Source organism: Miniopterus natalensis, chromosome 7 (assembly GCF_054644295.1).
Source record: "Miniopterus natalensis isolate mMinNat1 chromosome 7, mMinNat1.hap1, whole genome shotgun sequence".
In the NCBI taxonomy this organism is placed as follows: Eukaryota; Metazoa; Chordata; class Mammalia; order Chiroptera; family Miniopteridae; genus Miniopterus; species Miniopterus natalensis.
The window spans coordinates 60,748,821-60,772,044 of NC_142087.1; the positions used below are offsets into that span (position 1 = coordinate 60,748,821).

The 23,224-nt window shown below is 38.9% G+C and overlaps 1 protein-coding gene across 3 annotated transcripts; it reads right to left on the reverse strand.

Moving 5' to 3' along the window:
- On the reverse strand, nucleotides 1-23,214 carry HDHD2 (haloacid dehalogenase like hydrolase domain containing 2). 3 transcript variants are annotated; one of them, XM_016225058.2, is made up of 7 exons: nucleotides 23,101-23,214; nucleotides 17,345-17,455; nucleotides 14,593-14,801; nucleotides 12,650-12,734; nucleotides 4,415-4,631; nucleotides 2,163-2,226; nucleotides 1-1,354 (listed from the first exon to the last, which is right to left on the reverse strand). In XM_016225058.2, exons 2-7 carry the CDS (start codon nucleotides 17,443-17,445, stop codon nucleotides 1,251-1,253), a joined length of 780 nt encoding a protein of 259 aa, XP_016080544.2. In that variant the 5' UTR covers nucleotides 17,446-17,455; nucleotides 23,101-23,214; the 3' UTR covers nucleotides 1-1,250. The 3 variants fall into 3 exon arrangements, with proteins under 3 accessions (XP_016080544.2, XP_016080543.2, XP_016080545.2); XM_016225057.2 differs by lacking the exon at nucleotides 23,101-23,214 and adding an exon at nucleotides 22,826-22,988; XM_016225059.2 differs by lacking the exon at nucleotides 23,101-23,214 and having other exon boundaries at nucleotides 17,308-17,394.
- Nucleotides 23,215-23,224: the final 10 nt, after the last annotated feature.

Consider the following 23,224-nt stretch of genomic DNA (forward strand, 5'->3'; position numbering starts at 1 on the left):
GAGAGGAGAGCCACTATTTATTTAGGTTTGTTCCTTCCCATCTAAGACCAAGCTGATCTCTAAACAAGCATCAAAACCCGAAGCTCATTAACATCAGTGTGTGCTTCAATAAGGTGAGCACCACAATGATGTACAATTACATGCTAATAATTCAATGCCCAAGAGTCCTGTAAACAATTGCAAGGGCCCAGGATTATCACAGTATGCAAATGCATTAGGAAAATCATTACCTACTTAGTCCCCTTCATTTTGGTGGCTTTAACATGAGAAGAATAATCCATGCTACCAGACGAGATTTCATTTTACAGCTGTAGTAACCAAGTACATAAAAGCCTGAATCTGTCCCAATAGCTTCTAAAAGATTTTTCCCATAGTGTCAGAGGCAAAAATAATGAAATCTTGCAAATGTACAGTTAATAGGACCCTGGTGGACACTAACTTCAAAAATGCATGGTCTAAAAGACATTAAAGGCTTGATTTTAGTTTCTGCACTGTTCCTGTTAATAACAATGTCTAATTAAAACATCTGTAAAATACTGATAGTTTTAATTTTACATAAAATTTCCAAAACAACTGTTACACAGTATAATAGGTATCTGCAATGAATAGGTTATTAATGGAAATATTATTTTAAATTAAAATCAGGTTCTAAATTTAAATTAGTCATCTCTGGCTAATGAAGAGAAAAAGAAGTCATCCGTGCTGGGAATAATACAGCAGGTAATCTACTTTCCAACATCCGTTCAAGCAAATGCACTCAATCACTTGGGCTAAAGGACAATTTATTTTGCTTCTTCTGACATGTACTCCACTTGGCACTTCTGATGGGTTTCACAGGTGAATTGAATATTAAAACTACAGACTAATGCACCTTTCAACTTTATTAACAATCTGGATCTACCCTCCCAATTTACCAGTGAGGAGAGAGCAGAGAACACAACTCCCTGCAGTAGCTTCTCCCTCCTAGCCCTGCCTATTCTGATGAATATTTTAAAAGGAATGGCATAAAATCTCAGCTTTCCCTTTCTTTGGGTCTCATCTTCTTTTACAAAATACAACAAAAGAGATAAGCAAGGCTTAGTGGCTGGCTGTAACTCAATACCTTTCTTTCTAATTAGTGCACAATACAAGAGGGTTGCACCATGTCAGCGCTGAGGGCTGTGTCTGCCTGTGCTGGCTCTGAGTGGTGACGGATTCGTTCCAGATGATGAAAAGCTGCGTTTCAAGGTGCTTCTGGTTCACATGATGGTTCACAGTAGATGCTGCAGAATGTGGTCCACAGCATGAGAGAAACTCTCACACGTTAAGAAAGGAGGTGGATTAATTTTTTCTTCATCTGCTGCTCGGTATTTCCCTGAAATAGAAGGAAAGGCCGTGAACAAAGACTAAAGCTAGAATGCCAATGATCACACCCCGTGGACACCTCGGCCACTGCAATACCACCCTTACAATTACTAGAGAATCAGGGTCCACATCTCCCAAAGCACCTTTTACTGAGGCTTCAGGATGCAATGAGGCAATTAAAGAAATATTACATTCAGCATTTTCCCAGGCCTACCTCTAGCCTTTCTCAAGGACAACCAGAGGCACTGGGTCACCTGACAGCTAAGGGTTCCTTCAGATCTCCATAGCTGATGAAATCATTTTCTACCCCCAGCAGCTCTAAAGATAGAAATAGTGAGCAAATCAATGCTTTTAAATGGAAGCCCAGACCCCGCAGGGCAGAGGCTGTCAGCTCCCGAGGGTGACCGCTGCCAAGCCATCCACTGTAGTCAAAATACTGCATTAGCAGTGTCTTCCTCATTAAGTTCCTAGCTTTTCCTTACATTTATTTGAGGAACCATGCAGAGTATCCCTAATCTTGTACAGGAAATAGTTCCTAAAACAGTAAGTGAAAGATAAGAAAAGAATTTTTTGTGTGTTTTTTAAATAATGCAAACATCAACACAAAGCATCAGGTCATTAGCTGGCCAGTTCCTAAAGAGATCAACTTCATCATCTTATAGCTGGCACAAAAAGAAAAGACCATTTTATTTTTGCTTTGTGGCAGAAAGAGAATTAAAGTGTCCAATGGGCTTTGCGATTTCTGCAAAAACTTTTCTTCAGGCAGTTGTGTATTCTACCATCCTGCTTTACAGAAGGCTTGTACCGAAGATACATACCAGTTTTCACTAAGATGCCCAGCATGCCGGCATTCTGAGCCCCACCAACATCATCCCTGCAATCCTAGAAAGCACAAAGAAAGCAGTTAGTATAGGGTCTTCAATTAACTTGCCAATAAAACCTAACAATTTATTTGACTTATTAGGCTGGGATGGCAACTGTAACCTCATGGTTTTCTCTTGAAATGAAATCCAGGAAGGTGTTAAAACAGGTAAATTCACATGTAATAGTCTGAGGAAGCATAGCATTTGGAAAGGGAAGTGTAACAGAGGTGGAAAGTGGTGTACAACGGAGTAGTAATTCTAGTAACCAAACACTAAGAGCACAGTCACAGTTCTTTAAGTTTTTCCACATGAACATCGATCTCCTCTTAAAACAGATCATGGAAAAAGCATTCTATCTACTTGGCAGCTTTTAGGGTAAATGATCCCAGCGTAGACAGTGAATGAGCTAGATTCAGAAAATAGCTTTCCTGCTGCCCATGTACTATATTATCCTTACTTTTCATCTGATTGTCCCTAACAGGAGCAATCATGCCACATCAGTATGCTTAAACAGGCTGTGGGACTGATACTCCCTTCACACTTGGGAATACCAGATCAGTTAGAAAAGGAGGTCCTCTGTCCAATTCTTACTCAAGATGCGGATGAATATACTTGGCTGGTTGTGATGATAAATGCAAGGTAATAAAACCCAAGGACTGAAAGAAACATCAAGAAAATCAATCCTGCTATCTCATGCCTATAAGCAGGATTCATTCGGACTATGCCTAAAGAAAATATCTCTTCCATTAAAATCAATATTATTCAACAACAGCCCTTGGAAATGAGTTTTAGAATGTCAAAATCTTCATTCAAAGTCTAATTTAAAACCTTTTCTGTTGCGTCTAAACTTGCCCTGTTGCAGCAGTGAAGATGGGGGAGAGGAAGAGAAAGAAGGGAGGTGGGGAAATGGACAAAGAAAGGGAGGAAAAAACTGCCACTCTGGGATAACAAACGACCTTGCACGAAGCTGCTATCACATGCCCTTCCTGCCTCTCACCCTGTCCCCAAACCAGTATCTTCCAAGGTAAAACACTCCGAAGTCTCCAGGCTCAGATAACCACTTCTTCAAACACACACTTGCCTAGGAAAGTCAGATAAAGGCCTGCCAAGAGGAACAGATGTGTCTGAAAAGATGGTTTCTCACTCTGGCCGAGCAGCTCAGTTGATTGGAGGGTTGTCCTGTACACCAAAAAGGTTGCAGGTTCGATCCTTGGTTGGGGAGGGTACGGGAGGCAGCTGATTGATGTTTCTCTCTCTTTCTCTCTCTCATATCAATGAAAACATATCCTTGGGTGAGGATTTAAAAAAAGATGGTTTCTCAAAACAGTATCAAGTTCAGTGACTATCCTATTCAGTATGAGGTGAACAAATACAGATGTGGAAGAGGGTATCACAGGAGGGCTGTGATACATTTGTACCATCACAAGTTAAGAAAGCGAGGGATCTACAGTTTGTCTTGGAGTGTCCCCAGAGCCCCAACTTCTACTTCCAGCTGTGTCACTAATTAGCTACTGGAAAGGAGGCATGGAGACTGACCTCTCCAGGCTTCAGTTTCCTAGTCAGAAAATGAAGTGATTCGGACCACACAATCCTGATGGCCCCTTCTAGCCTAACACATTATTTCAATCTGAAATATAATCCTTGCCACCCACTTACCACAGGGCAGTGTGCTTTCTAGCTCTTTCTCCCTCGTGGCACACGTAGAAAACGTTTCCCCGGTACCCTGGGGTAAACTGACAAGGTGCTCACAGCCAGAGGTCACCAGCTAGGGCCTCTAACTGTCCAGGTTCAGACCTGCCACTCTAAGGGCTGAGGCAATCAAGATCTGTGGCTATTTGTGGCACACTGGGAAGTTCTTCCATAGAGCATATACTAAGAAAAAAATCAACAATGGTAGAATTCTTTAGGTATAGATTGTTCCCTGCATTAGTAATATTTGAAAAATCTAAATTTCTGTAAAGGTTTCTTTAAAAAGACATATCAAGCATTTGACTGACTTGTATTTAATGCTCTTTGAATTATATACATCTCATCACACTATAGAGAATGTCAGAAATAATAAAAATTTCAGTTCTTTAGAAGAATACCACTAAACATCTACCAGAAGCCTGTTTAACAGGCAGCCACTTATCACCATCTGATGTCATCAGTAGTAGAGTCCAGCATGAGAGGTGAGCTCAGGGCATTTCCTGGACTCTTCTACTTACATCTCCTATCATGATGGCCTCCTCAGGTTCACAGCCAGTGCCCCGCAGTGCTTCCAAAAAGAATGTTTTCTCTGGTTTTCCCACTACTGTGGCTTTGGTATCTGTGGCATACTCCAAAGCAGTCACAAATGGTCCAGGCCCCAGGGCTAAGCCATCTTTCCTCTTGTAATACCTGGCTTTGTGGATTGCTATCAGAGGTGCCCCATCCAGGAGTAACCTAGAGAGACAGAGAAAATGGAAACTGGCTAAGAGCAAGGCCTTTATGACTGGAAAAGAAAGTGGTTTCATCCACAGTCACAGAAACAAAGAGTTTCTTATTAACTTTTAATGACTTGCTGTCTTCTAATGAATTCACTAAGAACTGCTGGGAATTATACTCAAATACACTAAAGAAAGGTGATAGATTATTAAATTTGGGATTGCTTCAACCTTTTACCTTTAGTGGTTTCAGACACTTTACCCAAATCAGCAGGGAAAGAGAATGAAGAGAAGTAAAGCTAAATAAGACACTCAAGGGAAGAAGCTTAACTTAATGAGACAAGTTGTTTCAGCCTTCCCTAATGGTAAGCAGGGGGCTCCTGAGCCCTTTACAGAATGACACAACTGTTGCTGCAGTGACATATTCCTCTATCTCCTAAAATACTGATTTCCTGTTTCCTCTACTCCAAAAGAGAAGTTTCTTTCTAATTCAGAAATTTAATAGAGCATTTTACAATACTTTCTGCTTGGACCTCTACCTCTTCATTCTATCTTTGACTGCTTCTGACACTACTTTACAAACCAGGCCATCTTCCCATAAGGACACACCAACAAGGTTTAAGGGAGAGCCTTGGCTGCCAAATCTCTTTCTCTGTCCTGATACAGGACAATTATTCTCATACCAAACAAAAGGGCACAAAGCGTTTTCCCATTAATTTGATAACCAAACTCTACTAGCTAAGGGTCCTCATTACTGACTCAGGCAAAACATAACGAAACAAATCCAAAAAAACCCCACCAGCCAACTTCTTAATACTTACTTCCCAACCCCCATCCAAAAAAAATCTGCCATCCATCCCAACCGTGCAGACTGTAGTCACATTGCAGATACAGTCACACACATATTACCATCTAATGGAATGCGGGACATGATAGATTTCTTAAACTGCTTTTAACCAATGTAATAAATGATCTCACCAGCTTAATTTACTTTAAGTCATCTACTTAGTTAAAATATTTAGTATGTCCATCGAGGAAGAATTCATCACATCTTACCCTTCACAATTATGAGTAATTAAGCGCTCAGCTATGAAACTGCTAAATTATTCTTGTTGGTGGGCATGGAAATGCCTTCCTGTGGGAGATGCAGAATTCAGACATTTATGATTAAATATTTTATTAAGTAAAAACCAGTACTGGACTATTACAGGGCCTTTCTGTTAGTTACTACAAATTGCTCACAGCACAGGACAGATTCTTCAAATTTATTCACTAATATTAATACAAGTTTATTTCTTAAAGCAGATCTTAAAATCCAACCTGATAAAGCCACTACCCTGGCCTTAAAGAACCACAGCTGATAGCAATGAGATAATAATGGGTGATTTATCTATCTTCCCTTGCCACCCACCCCCAATCCCATTTATTTGCTACTCTACCACGGAACTGGAATTCTTTATGCAACAGACCTCAAAATTACTTTCCACTTACATAGCTAAACTAAAAACTCATTTGATTTGGCTTTGTTAATATTTTATTATGTATTAACTGGGGATAAGATTTATCAGCTTGATTGATGTGTGTACTCAATTCCCAGGCAGTACTTTAGTGCCTTCCCTGAAAGGGCTGAAACTGTGGGTTCCTCTACGTGTCTCTAAATGGGAACTGGTACCACACGAGGCTGGAAAAGATAGGCATCTCTCAGGGAGGTGGTTCCTGCTGCTATCATCCCCTGCATAGAATAAGCTTAACTGAGTCTTTGAAGAGCCAGGCATACTCAGGTATAGACTGAAAGGTAAACATTTTCTAGGATACAGATTAAAAGATCTTTAATAGTTAAACATTTTTAAAAATATCAAAAACAGACACCCCAACACTTGAAGTGTTTTTACACTTGCTAGACAGGGCAACAAAGGGTTGGTTGTTTTTGACACTAGAAATGATGTACCAGAAGGAAATATTCTTATAATTTTCTTTCTCTAACTATAAGCCCACTGAGGTACACGCAGCAAGGACAAATGGGCACAAAGAAGGCCTAATGCAAAAATCTCTGGCTATGAATTTTGTGTAGGCAATGGAAAAAACTTACAAATCCTAGTGAGGAAGCAGGGTTACAATATAAACATCTTAGGCAGATATCTAGCTCAGTGGTTCTCAACCAAGGACAGTTTTGCTCCCCAGGGGACATATGGCAGTGTCTGAAGACTTTTTTGGTTGTCACAACTGCAGGAAGAGGGGTGCTACTAGCATCTAGTAGGTGGAAGCCAGGGATGCTGCTAAACATCCTACAATGTACAGCACTGCCTCTCCCCAGCACACCCACCCCAGCATTTTCTGGTCCAGAATGTAGTATCTACACTTCTTAAAACAGGTAACAGCAAATCACTTCACATTTGTGGACCTAGGTTTCTTATCAGTGAAGAGGTTGAACTATCAGGGTTTTTTCCCCCAACCTTAGCACTACTGACATTTTCACAAATTGTACTTCATTAAAATTAAGGACTTCATGTTATCATACTGTTAAGAGAGTGAAAAGGCCAGGATAAAATATCTGCAGTACATATATCCAGCCAAAAGCTTATATATATACCTAGTTCTGTTATATATACAAATCAGTAAGGAAAATACAACCCAATCAGAAAAGGTAAAAGTATTGAATGGGCACATTGCAAAGAAGTTATCCAATGGTCAACAAGTACATGAAAAGGTTTCAAGAACATTACTCATCAGGGAAATACAAACTGAAACTCAGTAAGAAATACACCAAACAGAATAGCTACAATTACATAGACTGGTCAGAGACTGGTGGGAATTTGGAGCAACTGAAACTCTCATTCATAACCAATGGGAATATATGACTTGCTATAATGACTTTAGAAAATTGTTTAGCAATATTTACTAAAGCTAAACAAGTATTTATCTTATTACCCAGTAATTTCACTACTCTGCAGACCCGAGAGAAATGAGCAAATATGTCCCCCAAAAGACATGCTGAAGAACATTCATAGCAGCTTTATTCCTAACAGCCAAAACTGGAAACAATCCAAATTAACAATAAATAAATAAATAAATTGTGGGGTAGTCATACAATAGATTACTACACAACAACAAAAATAAAGAAACAAAACAAGAAAGTACTGCAACCTGCAACAACTTGGATAGATCTCAAAAACAGACAAAAATGCTACAATTTTATGATTTCATTCACATGAAGACCAAAGATTGGTAGTACTGACAGGAGTCAGAGTAGTGGTGACTTAAGGAAGGAGTGGTACTGACTGAGACAGGAGCCTTCTAGGGTACTAGAAATGTTCTAGATCTTGATCAGAGAGGTTACACAGGTATATCTATGTGTAAAATTTTATCGAATTGTATGCTGACAATTTGGGTACTTTGCTGTGCATGTTATACATCAATTTCAAAAATGAGTAACAGAATATATTTGTGTGGCTTTTTCACCTGCAACTTTTATTTAGAGTAGCAAAAGTTGCCTTGATCATATAACAATCTCCCCAAATTAAAAAATAAGAGCAATTAGTGACTGATATTAAACTCAATTCTGTATTCTGTGGATTTCAAATAGGCATCTAAAGTGGTTCTCTGGCAAATACTAATGTAATGCTTTAAACACCTAAAGTTCTTAAATCTTATTTCTCATAGTCTGGACTTGAATTAAAAAACTGCACAGCAGCAGTCAGTCCTTTCAAAATGGATAAAGCCCAGAGAAATATTTCTAATTTGAGTCCTGCTGGCACAGTGTTCTGGAATTCTTCATGCCCAGGGTTCTAAATACTCAGATTCAGAAGTTACTGTACAAATGCAGGAATAATTGAGGCCACTGTTGTTGATCCTTTTTCTCCTTTTCTCTTCTCTTTTTAAGGAATTTAATATATTGAAGTAATTAACTTTTAATTTTTTTCTTGAGGAGATGGGAAAAGAAAACCAATCCAACATTCAATAGCAGCTATTTACGATAAGAATCTCCTCCTGAAAAACAAACTAATTTCCGTACATCTCTAAGACTTTTCGAGGATTCTCATACCTTGTAATAATTACAGAAAAGAAATAATTAACTTCAAAATTAAGTCGTTTTGAAGCTTCAGAATATTACTCTTAAGCAGCCTTCTGCCTCTTGCACTTAAATGTGCAGGCTGTGATGTTACTTATTCTCAGATAGAACATTTTAATAAGCTCCTCCAGAAGCTAGAGAGCAGCTGCCCTTAATTTACTAAAAAAAACTTTAACTTTTCTTAGATTAAGTATTTCCATGCAGTTTTTCCTCAAAATTCCTTTGATCCAAAAACTATATTTCTGAAAAAATCTTAAGGAACAAACATAAATATTGCTTAACAAATGTTCTTAGAAGGTTTATGGTTGTCTTTTTTTAAACTAACTTCAAAAACCTAAAAATAACCAACAATAGAAAACATGGATATACAGCTTACTGCACTTCTCCAAGTGGAATGTGCTGTGGGAAACAAACATCTTTTAGAAGAATATTTAAGAATATGGGTGCAAATTACCACACAGTACATACAAATTCTCACTTTTGTCTGAATGAGTATGTGCATGGAAACAAACTAGCTAGGTGAAAGGATTACAGACAATTTTGTCTATTCTCTTTCGAGCATTTTTAATTTTCCACAACAAAGACATATTACTTTTGTGCTGAGATATTTTTAATCTTGTTAATGCTAAATTCAAATTAGATTATTAAGTAATCTGCTTGCCCAGGTAGCCTTCCTCTGAACAGAGATCATTAAATTTAATTATAATTGGTCCATTACTAAAATGCTCAAGCTCTGGGTTTCTAACTCAGGTCAGAAGATGAAAAAGACCCTGCTACAAGCTAGTACTGCAGCCAAAATGAATAATCTGGGGCCATGTAGGTTCACATTGATGAATCAGGCAGTATTACCAGGGAAGAAACATGAAAAATAATACTGTGTACTGTCTAGGAATACCAACATACATGCTATAGTATTTAAAAAGTGCATGCAAATGATAAACACAATTCAGAATCCTGATTACTTCTGGGTCTTGGGTGATAAATTTGGGGAGGGATATGCAGGGGATATCAAATATGTCGATAATCTGTATTTCTTAAACTGCTGATAGACATATGGGTGTTTGTTGTATTATTCTTTGCATCTTCTTGTAGTAGGTAAAAGGAAAAAAGATACCGATAGATTTCAGGATTTAAATGTTCTCTAGAATCCAAACCCCTAAATCATGTCTATTTCCTATAACTGCTTCATGTTCTGCTCTAAAATCAATTCTCTACAATGCATTGTTCTCAATTTCATTCACACATTTATGACATATTTGTAGCCAGACTGTCCTATGCATTTTGGGGGCCTACCCATCTGAAACAGTAAATAAGAAGCAGTGCAATGTGGAACGCTAATGCATCCACCTGAGGGCAATATGCCCTTGGAGCTGGTGTTCAAGGCAGCTATGCCATGGGGTTTAAAATACAATGTTTATTCTCATTATCAACCTGAATAGTAATTTAACTAATCGGTGGTTCATTTGAGAAGTCTGTATTTGCCACTTACAATCCAAACAGCTACAGTCATTGGTTGGAAGGCACAGTCTCTGTGGAGACATCAATATGCAAAGAAGGGCAAGACCTAAAATCCTTCTGTTAACTCTCCATCCAGCTGTTAAGTGCATTTGTGAAATTAGAGTTGACCTATAAGTGCACTGTAATGCTTCAAGATGTAGTGTTTAAAAAAATCAATATGGTTAGGGAAGTGTACTAATTAGACAGCATCCGAGCAATTATAAAGTCAGTATTATGTCAACATACATTTTTATTACTCTGAGTCTAGCATTCATCTAATGCAGAGACCTATTAAATATGTCCTTCCCAAATTACCAGCTAAAATCAATCAATACCTTCTCCTTGAATTCTGTGGTTAAAGAAATGAATAAAAGGTAGTAGAAGTAAATTCGGAAGTAGGTTCTCTATTCAAATGAAAACCGATTTTGGTATAGTTGTAAAACTTACTTAAGGAGCAGGTGATATAATATTCCCCTCACCCCAACCCAAAGAAGCCACAGTAGAATAATTGCAGTAGGTGAAGCAAAAGAAATTTTAACACCATATACCCCCATGTATATCTTCACACAATGTGGCATGGCAGTGGACCTCCAGGAAATAATTACAGTAAACGGACACTGAGCAACTATAAAAAGTGAGTATGTTCCTTTTAAACAAAAGCTTGACTATCACAATGACCAAGTGCATTAAGTAGCCATAGTTTCTATTAACTGAGACTCTAAAATGCACAAGAGGAAAAAAGGTGCTATTTCTGGCCACACAGATTGTACACGAGGACAGCCATTTCCAAGATCAACAGCAAATAATGTGCTCAGATGTATGAGCCCTGTCGTGATTCTAGGACATATACATCAAGAAATGAATTCTATGCCCGGCCGGGCGTGGCTCAGCGGTTGAGCATCGACCTAGGATCCAGGCGATTGGGGTTTGATTCCGGTCAGGGCACATGCCCAGGTTGCGGGCTCGATCAATGACTCTCTCATCATTGATGTTTCTATCTTTCTCTCCCCCTCTCCTTTCCTCTCTCTGAAATCAATAAAGATATATTTAAAAAAAAAAAAAGAAAAAAAAAGAAATGAATTCTAGCCCAGATGGTGTGGCTCAGTGGTTGAGTATCGACCCATGAACCTGGAGGTCACACCTCAATTCCTGGACAGGGCACATGCCCAGGATTTTGGGCTCAATCCTCAGCAGGAGGTGTGCAGGAGGCAGCGGATCAATGACTCTCTCATCATTGATGTTTTTCTCTCTCTCCCTCTCCCTTCCTCTCTGAAATCAATAAAAACATATTAAAAAAAAAAACACGAAATGAATTCTACATCAAGTATAAGTTAGAATGATTCTTGTAGATCTTAGTACTGGTAAGAAAATAATGTTTTTATAGCATTCTTGAAGTTAAATACCAAAAATTTATCAGGCCATTAAAAAAAACTTTTTAAGCTAGTTTGATGTATACCTATACAATATTTTGAGCTACCTGTCATAAATTCAAAGACAAATTATACTGTTTAATGGTTTGACAAGAAGTAAAAGGCAAAATGAAAAGTGAGAAACCTGCAAGGGAAAAAGTCACAATCTCACTCTACAGCAGATCTGTAGGTAAATTCTGATCCAGTTTATCTTAGGAAGTATGAGAACCAGTACGCAGTCTTTCTTTTGGAAGCAGCAGCAAAAGGTTCATAAAAGTAAAATGCATATACAACTGAAGATTTATAACATTACATATGTTAGTTGTGTTTCCCCAATTTCAACCAATATCCACTGGAACATCTATCTCCACTTAGATATCCCACATGCCACACAGACCCAACCTGAACTTATCACCTCCTGAACCCCACACAGGCAGTGTTCTCGATCACATGCCCAGATCAGAAATCTGATATCCACCTTGACTCACTGCCTTCTTCATCTCCAAACTCAATCATTCATCAAGTCATATTGATACTACCTGAATCTGTTTTTTTCATTCTCACTATCTCAGTTCAGGCTACCATTACCACTCAGAATAATTTCTTTGGAAGTACAGTCAAATGTGTCGATTTTTCCATAGCCTGGATTCTCACTGGAGGAAGAATCACATTTACTATTTTGGGGGCAGCAGCCTGGACGCTGTTTTCCGTCAGAAATTAGCATAGTGAGTGGAGAATCACTGGAGTGGTGATAAAAGATGAAACTACTAGTATTAAGAGTTGCAATTTTATTATGAATTTCTGCTCTAGAATATTGATTCTACAAATCAGAAAAACCTCCAATGATCATCACATTTTAACATATTGGTCATGTTTTTAAAAATAAGCAGGATAGTATTAAATATTATTTGATGTTGATCTTGAAGTGATTTTGAAGATGTGTCTTCATGTACAATCTAGGTGGCTAGAAAGTAAAACATGTATAACCTTATGTGACATAGACTCAAGAAGGGAAAGAGGGAAGTATATGATCAGATGAAAAATAAATTGCTAGAGACTTACCGGAATGCTTGATTCAGAATTTGATAATGAAAATGTTCTGGTGCCAATCCTATGACCACAGCATTAGGATCATTTGTTTGTATTCCTGGGAATGGAAAAAAATACATGATTGTTGAAAATGCAATTAACAGTAATGTCACATTTTACAATAAAGTAGTTTTAGTCAACTAAGTACAAATTTTTGCTGTAGCAGTAATCTGAAGTTTAAGAGATTATCCTGCCCTGTGTACTTTGGAAATAGTATGATACACTTAAAGAAAAAGGTCTCCCAGTATTTTTACATATTTCTTTTGCATAGTTTTACAGCTACTCAGTAACTAGAAAATCTGAATTGAAACTTGTAACCTGATGTTCTCAAACAAGTAATTTCTAACTTCAAAAAGCTTTACTGATTACAATCAACAAGAACAGCCATGAATTCCCCATGAGATATCAGATCAATAGCAACTGATGAGGGAATGAAAATCTAAGAGGCAAGGGAAATTAGACCCTCTAATTGACAAAGGTGAGGTTAACAAATTCATGATAAAGACGGAATGCGCTGCAGATTCTACTATTTTCTACATAATGTCTCATCTACTTTTAGTGTCACAAATGTTACTCTAGAATTTAGGCATATTTTAAGGCCTCGCTACCTGGTAACAGGGCTTCAGATATGACAAGCAAACAAGTACATTCATCATCACAGTTATTAAAAGTCTGACTAAAGGTTTCTGTAGATTATCCATATGCCAATTCCTATTTGCCTCTCTTATTGTTTGCCTTTAAACATTTTTCATATCAATTCCACCAAAATGTAAGGGAAAAAAGTAGGAAGAGTAGATATCCAGGCTTTCCAGTTTCCTCCTTACCAGCAGCAATGAGTATTGAGCAAGTGGTTAGAGTTTGCTGAAGGAAGAAAACAAAATTGTTGGCTACTGTTAAAAGTTTTTTGTGTTTTTATTATCTCTATCACCAGCAAAGATATTCAACAACAGCAAAGATATTTCTTGCCTTTCAAAAATCCATCTACTTTAGGTATTTTAATGTATATAAGAATGTTTCAAGTATTGTCCTTCACTGAAAGACAAAGATTTCTTTTATACCAGGAACTCTGCTTATGTAGCCCACCTACATAGTGCTCACTGCTGATACAACTGAAATCTTCACCTTCTTCAAATAAAGTCAAAAAAGAAAAACCTGATTAAAATATTGTTTTGGAGTACTTCAGCTAACCCAGACACACAAATACATTGATTCCAGAGGATTATAATATTCAAAAATATTCAAAGTGATTTTGACCTGGGCTTTTTCAAACCATGGGTCATGATCCATCAGTAGGTTATAAAACTAATTTGGAGAACTCTAAGCAGCATCAAAATCAAATAAACAATTAAGTAAACCAAACAGAAAACAGAGTACTTATTATACAATAAGAGTGAGTATTGTTTAGCACAATATAAACACACACATATATGTACTAGGTTACTATGTAATGTGTTTCACTTACTGTGGAGTGAGGTCAGAACAGATTCGAGAAACACCAATTTAGATTCAAAAGATCTGTTGACCATTTCAATAATAATAGGAGGAAATCTGAATAAATACTTCTAACCATTCAGTTTTAAGAATGGTTTATAACACTACTTTAATCCAAGGAACACTCTTAGATGATTTCAACCCTAATTCCTGATAATCATTTGATGCTCCTCCAAGTCTCTATGTTGAGACTTTGTCTCACAATCCAGCAAATATTTACAGAACCTCTAGGACACAACATTAAGGGCTCTAGGAGATAGACAAGATAGATTCTGTCCCTCAAACAGGTTTCTTGAGGGTGGGGGTGAGAGGAGAGGGAAGTACATCAAGAGTTGAAATAAAAGACACCCAATTACATCTTTTAAAAAAAGGTTTATAAGAAGATATGAAGAACCAACTTTTAAATCTTTTCAAATTTTCCCTACCTTGGAATTCAGGTAGTGCCCGATCATCAACTAGCAGCATGGGCCGGACTTGTTTCTGCTCTATTAAATTTCTGGCTGCAGTCAGAGAAGTAAATATCTCATCTTCAGAGATATCAAACTCCAACTTTTTCAACCTTTCCAGTAGGTCTTTCTTGCTCTCTTTGGTTGTATTAGTCACAAACCTAACCATTACAGAAGTACCACGTAACCTGGAAAAGTAAAATTCAGATGTCAACAGGCAGCTTTTACATCCTAGCCCCATAAAATCTAATTTGGTAGCACTTGCCAAAGGTCAGAAAATGAAGGCTAAGTCACCCAGTAAATGTTTTTATCACCAATAATCTTTTTTGTTATGTACCCAGAATTGCTTACATATTATCCACACCCTCTGGGCCACTATATCACCAAAGGCTACAAAGTAGAATAGTAAAAGCTGTGTCTATCTTTTTGAGAACCCCTGTACTTGAACTGAATTTTACTGCATGGGATTTAGCAAATACATGAAAAAAACAAAGCTTAGTATAATAACCACTGTACTCTCAGAATACGAGAAGTAAAAGTTGCCTTAGAGATTATCTACTAGTGCAACCTCCTCTTCTTAAAGAGGAGAAAACTGAGGCCTAGAGGAGATAAGCGACTTGCTCAGCTTTATACACTGGGTAGCAGTAGAGCTGAGATAAGGGCTCCAATCTATGTCCTGGTACAGGCCTTGATCTCCTGTACTAAGAGAACAGAGGATACTCAAGAAGTTATTTTTCTTTCTTCTTAGCTAATTAGACACTGGCTAAACCCTAATGTGTTACCAAATTTATAAAGAGAATCTATTTGGAGAGCTAAAAGAACAGTCCATTTAAAATAAAATAAAATGTGTTTTCCCTTTGAACTACTTAGATATAAGAGGACTGTTTTGATCCTGTGATCTGCTTTTGGAACCTGAACTGGCAATCAGGTGTCAGAGAAAGAATTCATGAGAGTATAGCTTTCTTTAAAATGAAAATTATTTTCTTGGTCCTACAGTGTTTTCACCCAAAATCTAAAAATAATTTTAATTTAGCTACAATTAAAATTTTATATTAATACCCTATTGCTTTTTATTTTATGCCTGCCCCAAAGGATTCAAGGTATAAAAGCACTAACTGCAATTTAAAACAAGCAAGCAAATAAAACAGAAAGAGATTTTTAAATATTCACCCAAAGAACATTAACTAAAGTTGTATGATTAAACAGTTCATTGTAATCATGATTGCCTCTATAATATCTTGTGGTAACTTTTCTGAAAAACACATTAAATTTGGTGGTTTATCTCTCAAAAGAAGTTGATTATTTCAACATAACTATTATCCTAAAAATGAACAAGTAGAAGTACTGAGATAACCATATCACTTTTAATGAAGATTTTTTCTTTTTTAACTTTTCTTTTTACTGGTCCCTCAACTTCCCTTAGTCTGTTTGTTTCTATAGAAACCAAAACTGGCCATAACAGTATAGCAATTTCTCTGGATGGAAACCCACCAGTGCAATTTGTAGGCTCCTACCCCTCCAGAATGGCAGGCTCATAGTTACAGAGCTACTTGGTGATGTCATTCATTGTTCACCAGAAATAAAAAGATTTTTCTTTCGATCCAAAGTAAAAAGCTCATCTTTAGAGCAGTAAAAGCTCCTGTCCACATCCTTTCCCAGAGAAAGTCTAACTAAGAGACAGTATCAAGGAGTCAAGAGAAAGTCGAAATGTGCATTTGATTTTCTTTTGGCTTTAAACAATACAATGTCCACGAATAACATGAACATCATGACTTCTAACTAAACTGATAGCTTCCAAATGATGCCTACCAGATACATAAGTCTCTTTATATTTGTTGATTCCCCAAATGGAAAGTAAGCTCCCTTAAGAGAATGCAAGCTATCTTGCAAAAGACTGACACAACCGAGGTCTGTGACAATCTTTTGCACTACTACCTGGTAGTGTAATACTAGGCACTAGATTTTCTGAAAAACAGCATACTATGACTGTTTTAAGGTGGGAAAATAATAAGCACCACATGCTAAGTATTGCAGAATTTGAAAACTTCTCTAAATTATTTTAGTATGAAGGTGCTTAATACCAATTATTAGTACTATTGTATTGATGAGTGTTTTTTTAGAACACTCAGAAGCAAACAGCCACATTCAGTTTACTTCAATAAGTTTTTACTACGCATCCTCGTTTGTACCTAGACACATTAAGTACTGTGGTTGATACATCAGAAATATAAAACAGTCTCTACCCTTCAAAGGCATTAATTTGGTTAACGGAAATAATTCTAAAATTTCAAGTCCCTCAAATTTTACTTGAGCAGCTGCACACTCAATGCTAGATCTTAGGTGAAGGGGGAGTGGGCAGTGCTATGCCTTTGCGTATGTGTGTGTTTCACTTTGTGATTCCTTCCTTTGTGGTTTTTCCAATGCTATTTACTCTACATTTCAGAATCTTAAGTTTTCATTCACAAATTTACATTACTGACTTAGAAAAAGACACGCACACAAAGAACAAAAAGACTAGATTAGATCAAAATCCAAACCTAATATAGGCTTAGAAAATAATGTTTGGAAGATATTACAATGCATACATCTTCTAGCTAAACCCAAGGCAGTTTTTGTATATATGGTAAGCTGGTGAAATGCCATCTTAAGGTCATCCATTTAGCTAATGATCTGCCTTGGTAAAATGGCACTTACAAACATATTTGTCAGCTGAACCTGGAGGATAGCTTGCCTTTTAAGAGCTTCCTGTGCGCCTGGCACAGCTGCATCTTCAATGTGAAGTGTGCCATTGAGATCTACCAAAACAGCTTTTAATGCACGGCGTGCTGCCATCCTTCATTCCCTAGGAGAGAGCAAATGAAATTAAAAATACAGTTTAGAAAACAATGCACAATTAAAAACTGGGAAGTCTTCAAAAATATCATTCATATCCAGGAAGATATTGCTAGGTGTTAAGCTGTTTCTTTTGGGGAAAAAATGTATATTTTAAAATCAAAATCCAAAATTTGACTCATAAAACTTTCATAATGCTTAGTTTTTAAAAAATTTTGAATTAAAAGTAGAAAGGAAAAAAGAAGATTTAATAAAAAGAAGTTACTATTTACTTTCAGGTTTCTTAAAATAACTCTTTGGTGTAACAATTTATTCATTTATTTTATTTCTAAATATGAGAATAATGTACTCTGAAGAATGAGTGTGTGGAAGCACTAAATCAGTGCCAAAATCTTTTTCAGCTTTAGTTCTATATGATGAAAATTTTCTAATTACTCATGTCCACTATTATATCCTGAAATGACATATATTGCCAAGGAGTTAACAGTATTTACAGGTTACTGAGGAGGGAATTTCAAGTCATACAATAATTTTAAAGTCAGAAAATACTGTCCTTATCTTACAATGTAAAAATTCCTTTTGCATATTTTCCCTTTAGAATTTCTTGCCTATACCCTATACACAGAGGAGTGAGTATAATGTATGGTTAAAAAGTAAGGGAGTGGGCAAGAACAGTCATTTTTAGTTTCTAAAAACCTATTTTTTTTCATATTTTTGTTTTTATAATGAAGTATTTCTGACATACAAAAAGGCATCAAGGACAATACAACCATCCCCTTTACCCATCATTCAGCTTTAGAAATAAAACATCACAGATGGAGTTGGAGCCCTCTGTGTACCCTATTCTGATCTGATTTCCCTTCTTCCTCTCCCCAAGAAAGCTACTCTCTTGATTCTGATGTGTTGAAAGCTTTGTATTAATGTTATTCTTTCTACTCTTACCAACCTGCTTTATTACTCTGCATCATGCTTGGAAGATGTATCTATGTTAACACATATAGCCACTGTTCATTCACTTTCACTACTGTATAGTATCACTGTATGGGTTAGACTTTATCTGTCCTCCTGATTATGAATATTTAAGTAGTCTTGCACCTTTTACTATAATGAAGAGGGCCCCTTTGAACCTCCTTGTACACATCTCTTGGTGAACATTTCTGGTGTCTTGCTGAGTCTGAGGGTATGTGCTTATCTGCATCCTTACAGGATGTTGCCAAGTTGCCATATTCATTTGCATCTTTGTAGGGCAAATGTTACTAAGCACTTACTACGTGTCAAGTCCTGATGTGACAACAGACATGGAGGGGCCATCTCCTTTAAACTGAGAAGCAGAGGGAAAGGGAAAAGAACCTGGGGAGATATGAATAGGTAATTACCAAGGATTTGAGGAGACTCTACAGGAAAAGCTTTATGGCATCTTACCTTGGGACAGATGGGGTGTGTGGAGGGAAGACCTCTCTCTCCTGGGGAGCTCCCTATGAAATGCAATCGTTAGCGCTTGGGACTGGCAGTCAGTAGGCCCGGGTAGTGGTCCTGGTTCTGCCTCAAATTCATTGTGTGACCTCGGCCAAGTGCCTTCCCTGCTCTGGACCCACATTTCTCTTCAATATGTAGGGTAGAGAGGAAGCAAGATAAAGCCTCAATCTTTCTCTACTGCCTACAGTCTGGAAATCAAAGCTAAAAGAATTAATGTATCACGTTACCTCCAAAGCCTTGATTTTCCCCTCTTCAATATGGGCCTGCTAATCCTCGATCCTGGTCCATCTCCCAAAGCTGCCAGGAATACTCTAGACTGTCCAGTGTTGTCCTTCTAAGTGCTGTTCTCTCTTAGGTGTATTCCTTTCTGGTGGCAAAGATGACCCTTAAATTCCCTCCCAGTTTAGAGCTCCTTCGCTCCTCCTATTTCCCAAATCCTGTTCCCACTCCAAGTAAGTCATCTCTGCATACAAGGTATAAATATAAAAACTAAATAAACCCACAGTAAGCCCCAGAACTCAAAATATACTTCTTTGTTAAGTCCTACTATAGGCCTTGACGACTTCTGCACTGCAATGTATGGCCTAGGGTCACAGGAAAAGTAAGGAACAAGAGAAGTAACTGGAAGGAAAAAAGTCAGAACAGCTCACATTTATTGGATGCTGTATATGTTTTGCACCATGCTAAGTTCTTTGCAGTCTTTATCTCTTTACTGAAACTTCTAAGCAATCCTAGCCAGACTAGCAAATTCAGGAACTGAGAAGTTACTAACTTGCCCATGCTTTTAGTTTTAGCTTTGAACCATGTTAATGGTTTATATATTGAAGCTTAAATTAAGCTGGCTCTAAAATGAAATACTAACAAACTAATCATGCTAAAACACATAGTACTCTGACTCTAGCCCTTCAACAGAATATATTCAAACAACAAAAAGAACTGCAGTGCTAAAAAATGTATATATTTTTATTTTTTTATATATGTTTTTATTGATTTTAGAGAGGAAGGGAGACGGAGAAAGAGAAACACCAACTGGCCGCCTCCTCCACGCCTCCTACTGGACGTTGAACCTGCAACCCGGGCATGGTCACTGACCAGGAATCAAACCGGCAACCACTGAGCATGGGACAACACTCAACCAACTGAGCCACACGGGCCAGGGTGTATTTTTTTTGTTTTAGATTTTTTTAAAAATTGATTTTAGAGAGAGGAAGGGGGTGAGGGAGAAAGAGAGGAGAAACATCAATGTGAGAGAGAGACATCAATCTGTTGCCGCCTGTATTTGCCCTGACCAGGGATTGAACCTGAAACCTATGTATCCAGGCCTGGAATGGAACCTGTGACCTTCTGGTTCACAGGAAAATGCTCCAACCAACTAAGCCACACCAGCTAGGGCAAAATGTATGTATTTTTAAAATTAATTCATTATGACATCTCCAATTCCAAACCAATACCACAGGGTTCTTCCTCTCCTCCCATTCCACATTCATAGCTCTTTTCCCCATTTGAGTATACTGATTTTCTAAACATCAACAATACATTTATTCATTTGCTCGATACTACAAAAATCACAGAATAGTTCTGGAATTCATACGATTACATTACCCACAACAAACCTTGAACCTGCCGATGCCTGCCATTTCCCATCGAAACAAAACCCCACCTTTTGGGATGCTGACTAGAATTGCACTGTCTCCATAAAGCAATATTAGGAGAACTGAGATTATTATATATTGCATCTTCCTAAGCTCTTAGATACAGAGAACAGACAGGTGGTTGCCAGAGTAGGGCAGTAAGGGGGGGGAGAAGTGGGTAAAGGGGGTCAAAAGCATGCTGACTAGTTAATAATACTGTATCACAAATTTGAAAGTTGCTAAGAATAGTTCTTCAAAGTTCTCATTACAAGAAAAATAAATTAGTTATGTACACTGCCAGATGTTAACTAGATCTATCATGGTGATCATTTCCCAATGTATACAAATACTGAATCATTATGTTGTACACCTGAAACTAGTATAATGTTATATGTCAATTATGTCTCAATAAAAAGTTATTCAATATTACAAAATAAATTTTCCCCCCCAAAAAATGTAATTGTAAAAAATTAGTATCACCCCCAGAAGAACTGTAAAGGCTTCAAAGGTAGTCCATATTCTTGGTTTATCTTGGGTTTACTTCCCACCATCTCCCAGTCTGAACATTTAGAGAGTTGTTGAACCTGGGCTATGTGTGGATTACAGTATACATAGCCAAATACCTTAGAAGAGTCATAAACAACTGATAGTGGTACATAGTCAAGGCAAATTCTCTCTCATCTTTAAGAGTAATTCTCCAAGACACTTCAGAAGACATCTCCCCTTGAGTATCCCAGGGGTATTTCCATTCAACTAGTACTAACAACCCTCAGAGCTGCTCTTTTTCCTGAGATCAATGAGTGAATGGCAGCACCATCAATCCAGATGTGCCCAGCAGGCTCTCCCACTTCTTCCTCCCATCCAGTCAATTGCCAATTGTCAGTTCTAACTCCTTCAGTCTTGAATCCACTCATTTCGCTTCATCATCAATAAAATTTAGTTTTGGAATTATCACTTTTCATCTAGCCCAGGTTCAACAACTTTCTAAATGTCTTCTCCACTTGAAATCTACTATTTCTAGCTGCAAATCCATTCCCTAAAATGCAAGAGTGCAGTGGTGAAGGCCAAGAACTAAGGAGTTGTACGTGGGAACTTGGGCACTTTTCTTAAGCTCTCAGCCTCAGTTTCTTCACTGCTAAAATAGAAAGGGTTAACACCGGCCTCTAATGGTTGATGGGAGGATTAAAGAAAATAAGACATGTACTGTGAACAGTAATCCACACATAGAAAGGCTGGGTTATGTACATGTCGGGGGAGGGGGAAATGAGGGAAGGATACATGATGGATGTCAGGGCTACAAAAATCATAGAATATGATGCACTGTCCTAAAGCATTAGTATAACTTGAGGATTTGAGAAAATCTTTTATACCAAAATAAGGATATATTGTGGCATGCAATTCAAAACTTGCATAAATATTTAAGATAAAATGAGATTTCAATAAAATTTTTCTCCTGGGAGGTCGGGGCTGTTCAGAATATGCCTCCTAGACCCTATGGGAGTAAAAATTCTCTTTTGTTCCCTCTACGCCTCCAGCAGAAAAGTCTGTAACCACTGTATGCACTGAATAAATGATGTGATTATCCAGTTACTCCCCAGTTAAAAATATTCCAGTGGCTCCCGAATTTCCTCAGGATAGTCTGAACAATGAACACTGGTGCACAGAGCCCGGGCCGACCTCTCCGACTCATCTGTCTACACCCCACACCGAAGCTCCACTGCAGTCGGGCACGAGTCCCGTTCCACTCTCTACCTCCTTCCTCGCTGGACTTTCGTCTGGGGCCATCTTTGCTCCGATTCCTACCACCCCCGTCCCCTAGTCGTCCTTTTCCCTGGCGAACTCCTTCAGGCCGCGGCCGCAGGTGAGGGCCACTTCCTCCGACATTCCCGAGTCCCACTCCTACTCTCCCAGGGCTGGGCCACGACCCCGCAGCGCGCCCTCCATATTACACGCGCACAGTCCGAAGGGTTAAGCTCTGCGAGGAAAGGGGCTGTGCTGCCCTTCCCACTGTATTCCTTAGCGTACAGACTCCTGAATTAACTAAACCTAAGAACCCGGGTCTCTCATTCCTCGAACAAGAACCTTTCAGTACTAAACAGCGACTCCCGCCACCTCCCAGTGCGGAGGGGCCTCAGGACCGGTCACTGCGCTCCGCCCCAGCCAAGTTCCAGGGCCTGGCAAGCGCCAGACGGACCAGAAAGGACGCCGGCTTCGAAATAAGGCCCGGGGGCGCGCGGGGGGCAACCACCCACCACCTCTGAGTCGCCACCTACCCCGGAGCAACAGCTGCCGCGCGCGGAAGGGCCCCGCAGCAGGGCCCCGCGGAGGCTCCTCGCGCCTTCTCCGCGCACGCGCGGCAGCGCCGGGGCCCAGGGGGCGGTGTCCGCCCGGAGGGGCGTGGCAGCCGCACCGAGCAAGCGCGGGGGCTGGTCCTAGCCCCGGGACGGGGTGGCCTAAAGATGCAAACAGTTAAGTCTCGGAGCCCCCTCACAGCGGAATGCAGCCTCCGGGCTAGCGGGCGGGCGGCTGTCCCAGAGCGGCTCCTCACCTCGGCCCCGCGCGCCGTGCTCAGCAACGGTCCCGCTAACAGGGAAGCCGGCACAGCGGCGCAGCCCGCAGCGTCCAGGCCGCGGGGCCGGGGCGCCCGGGGCAGCTCCGGATTGACGCCCGAA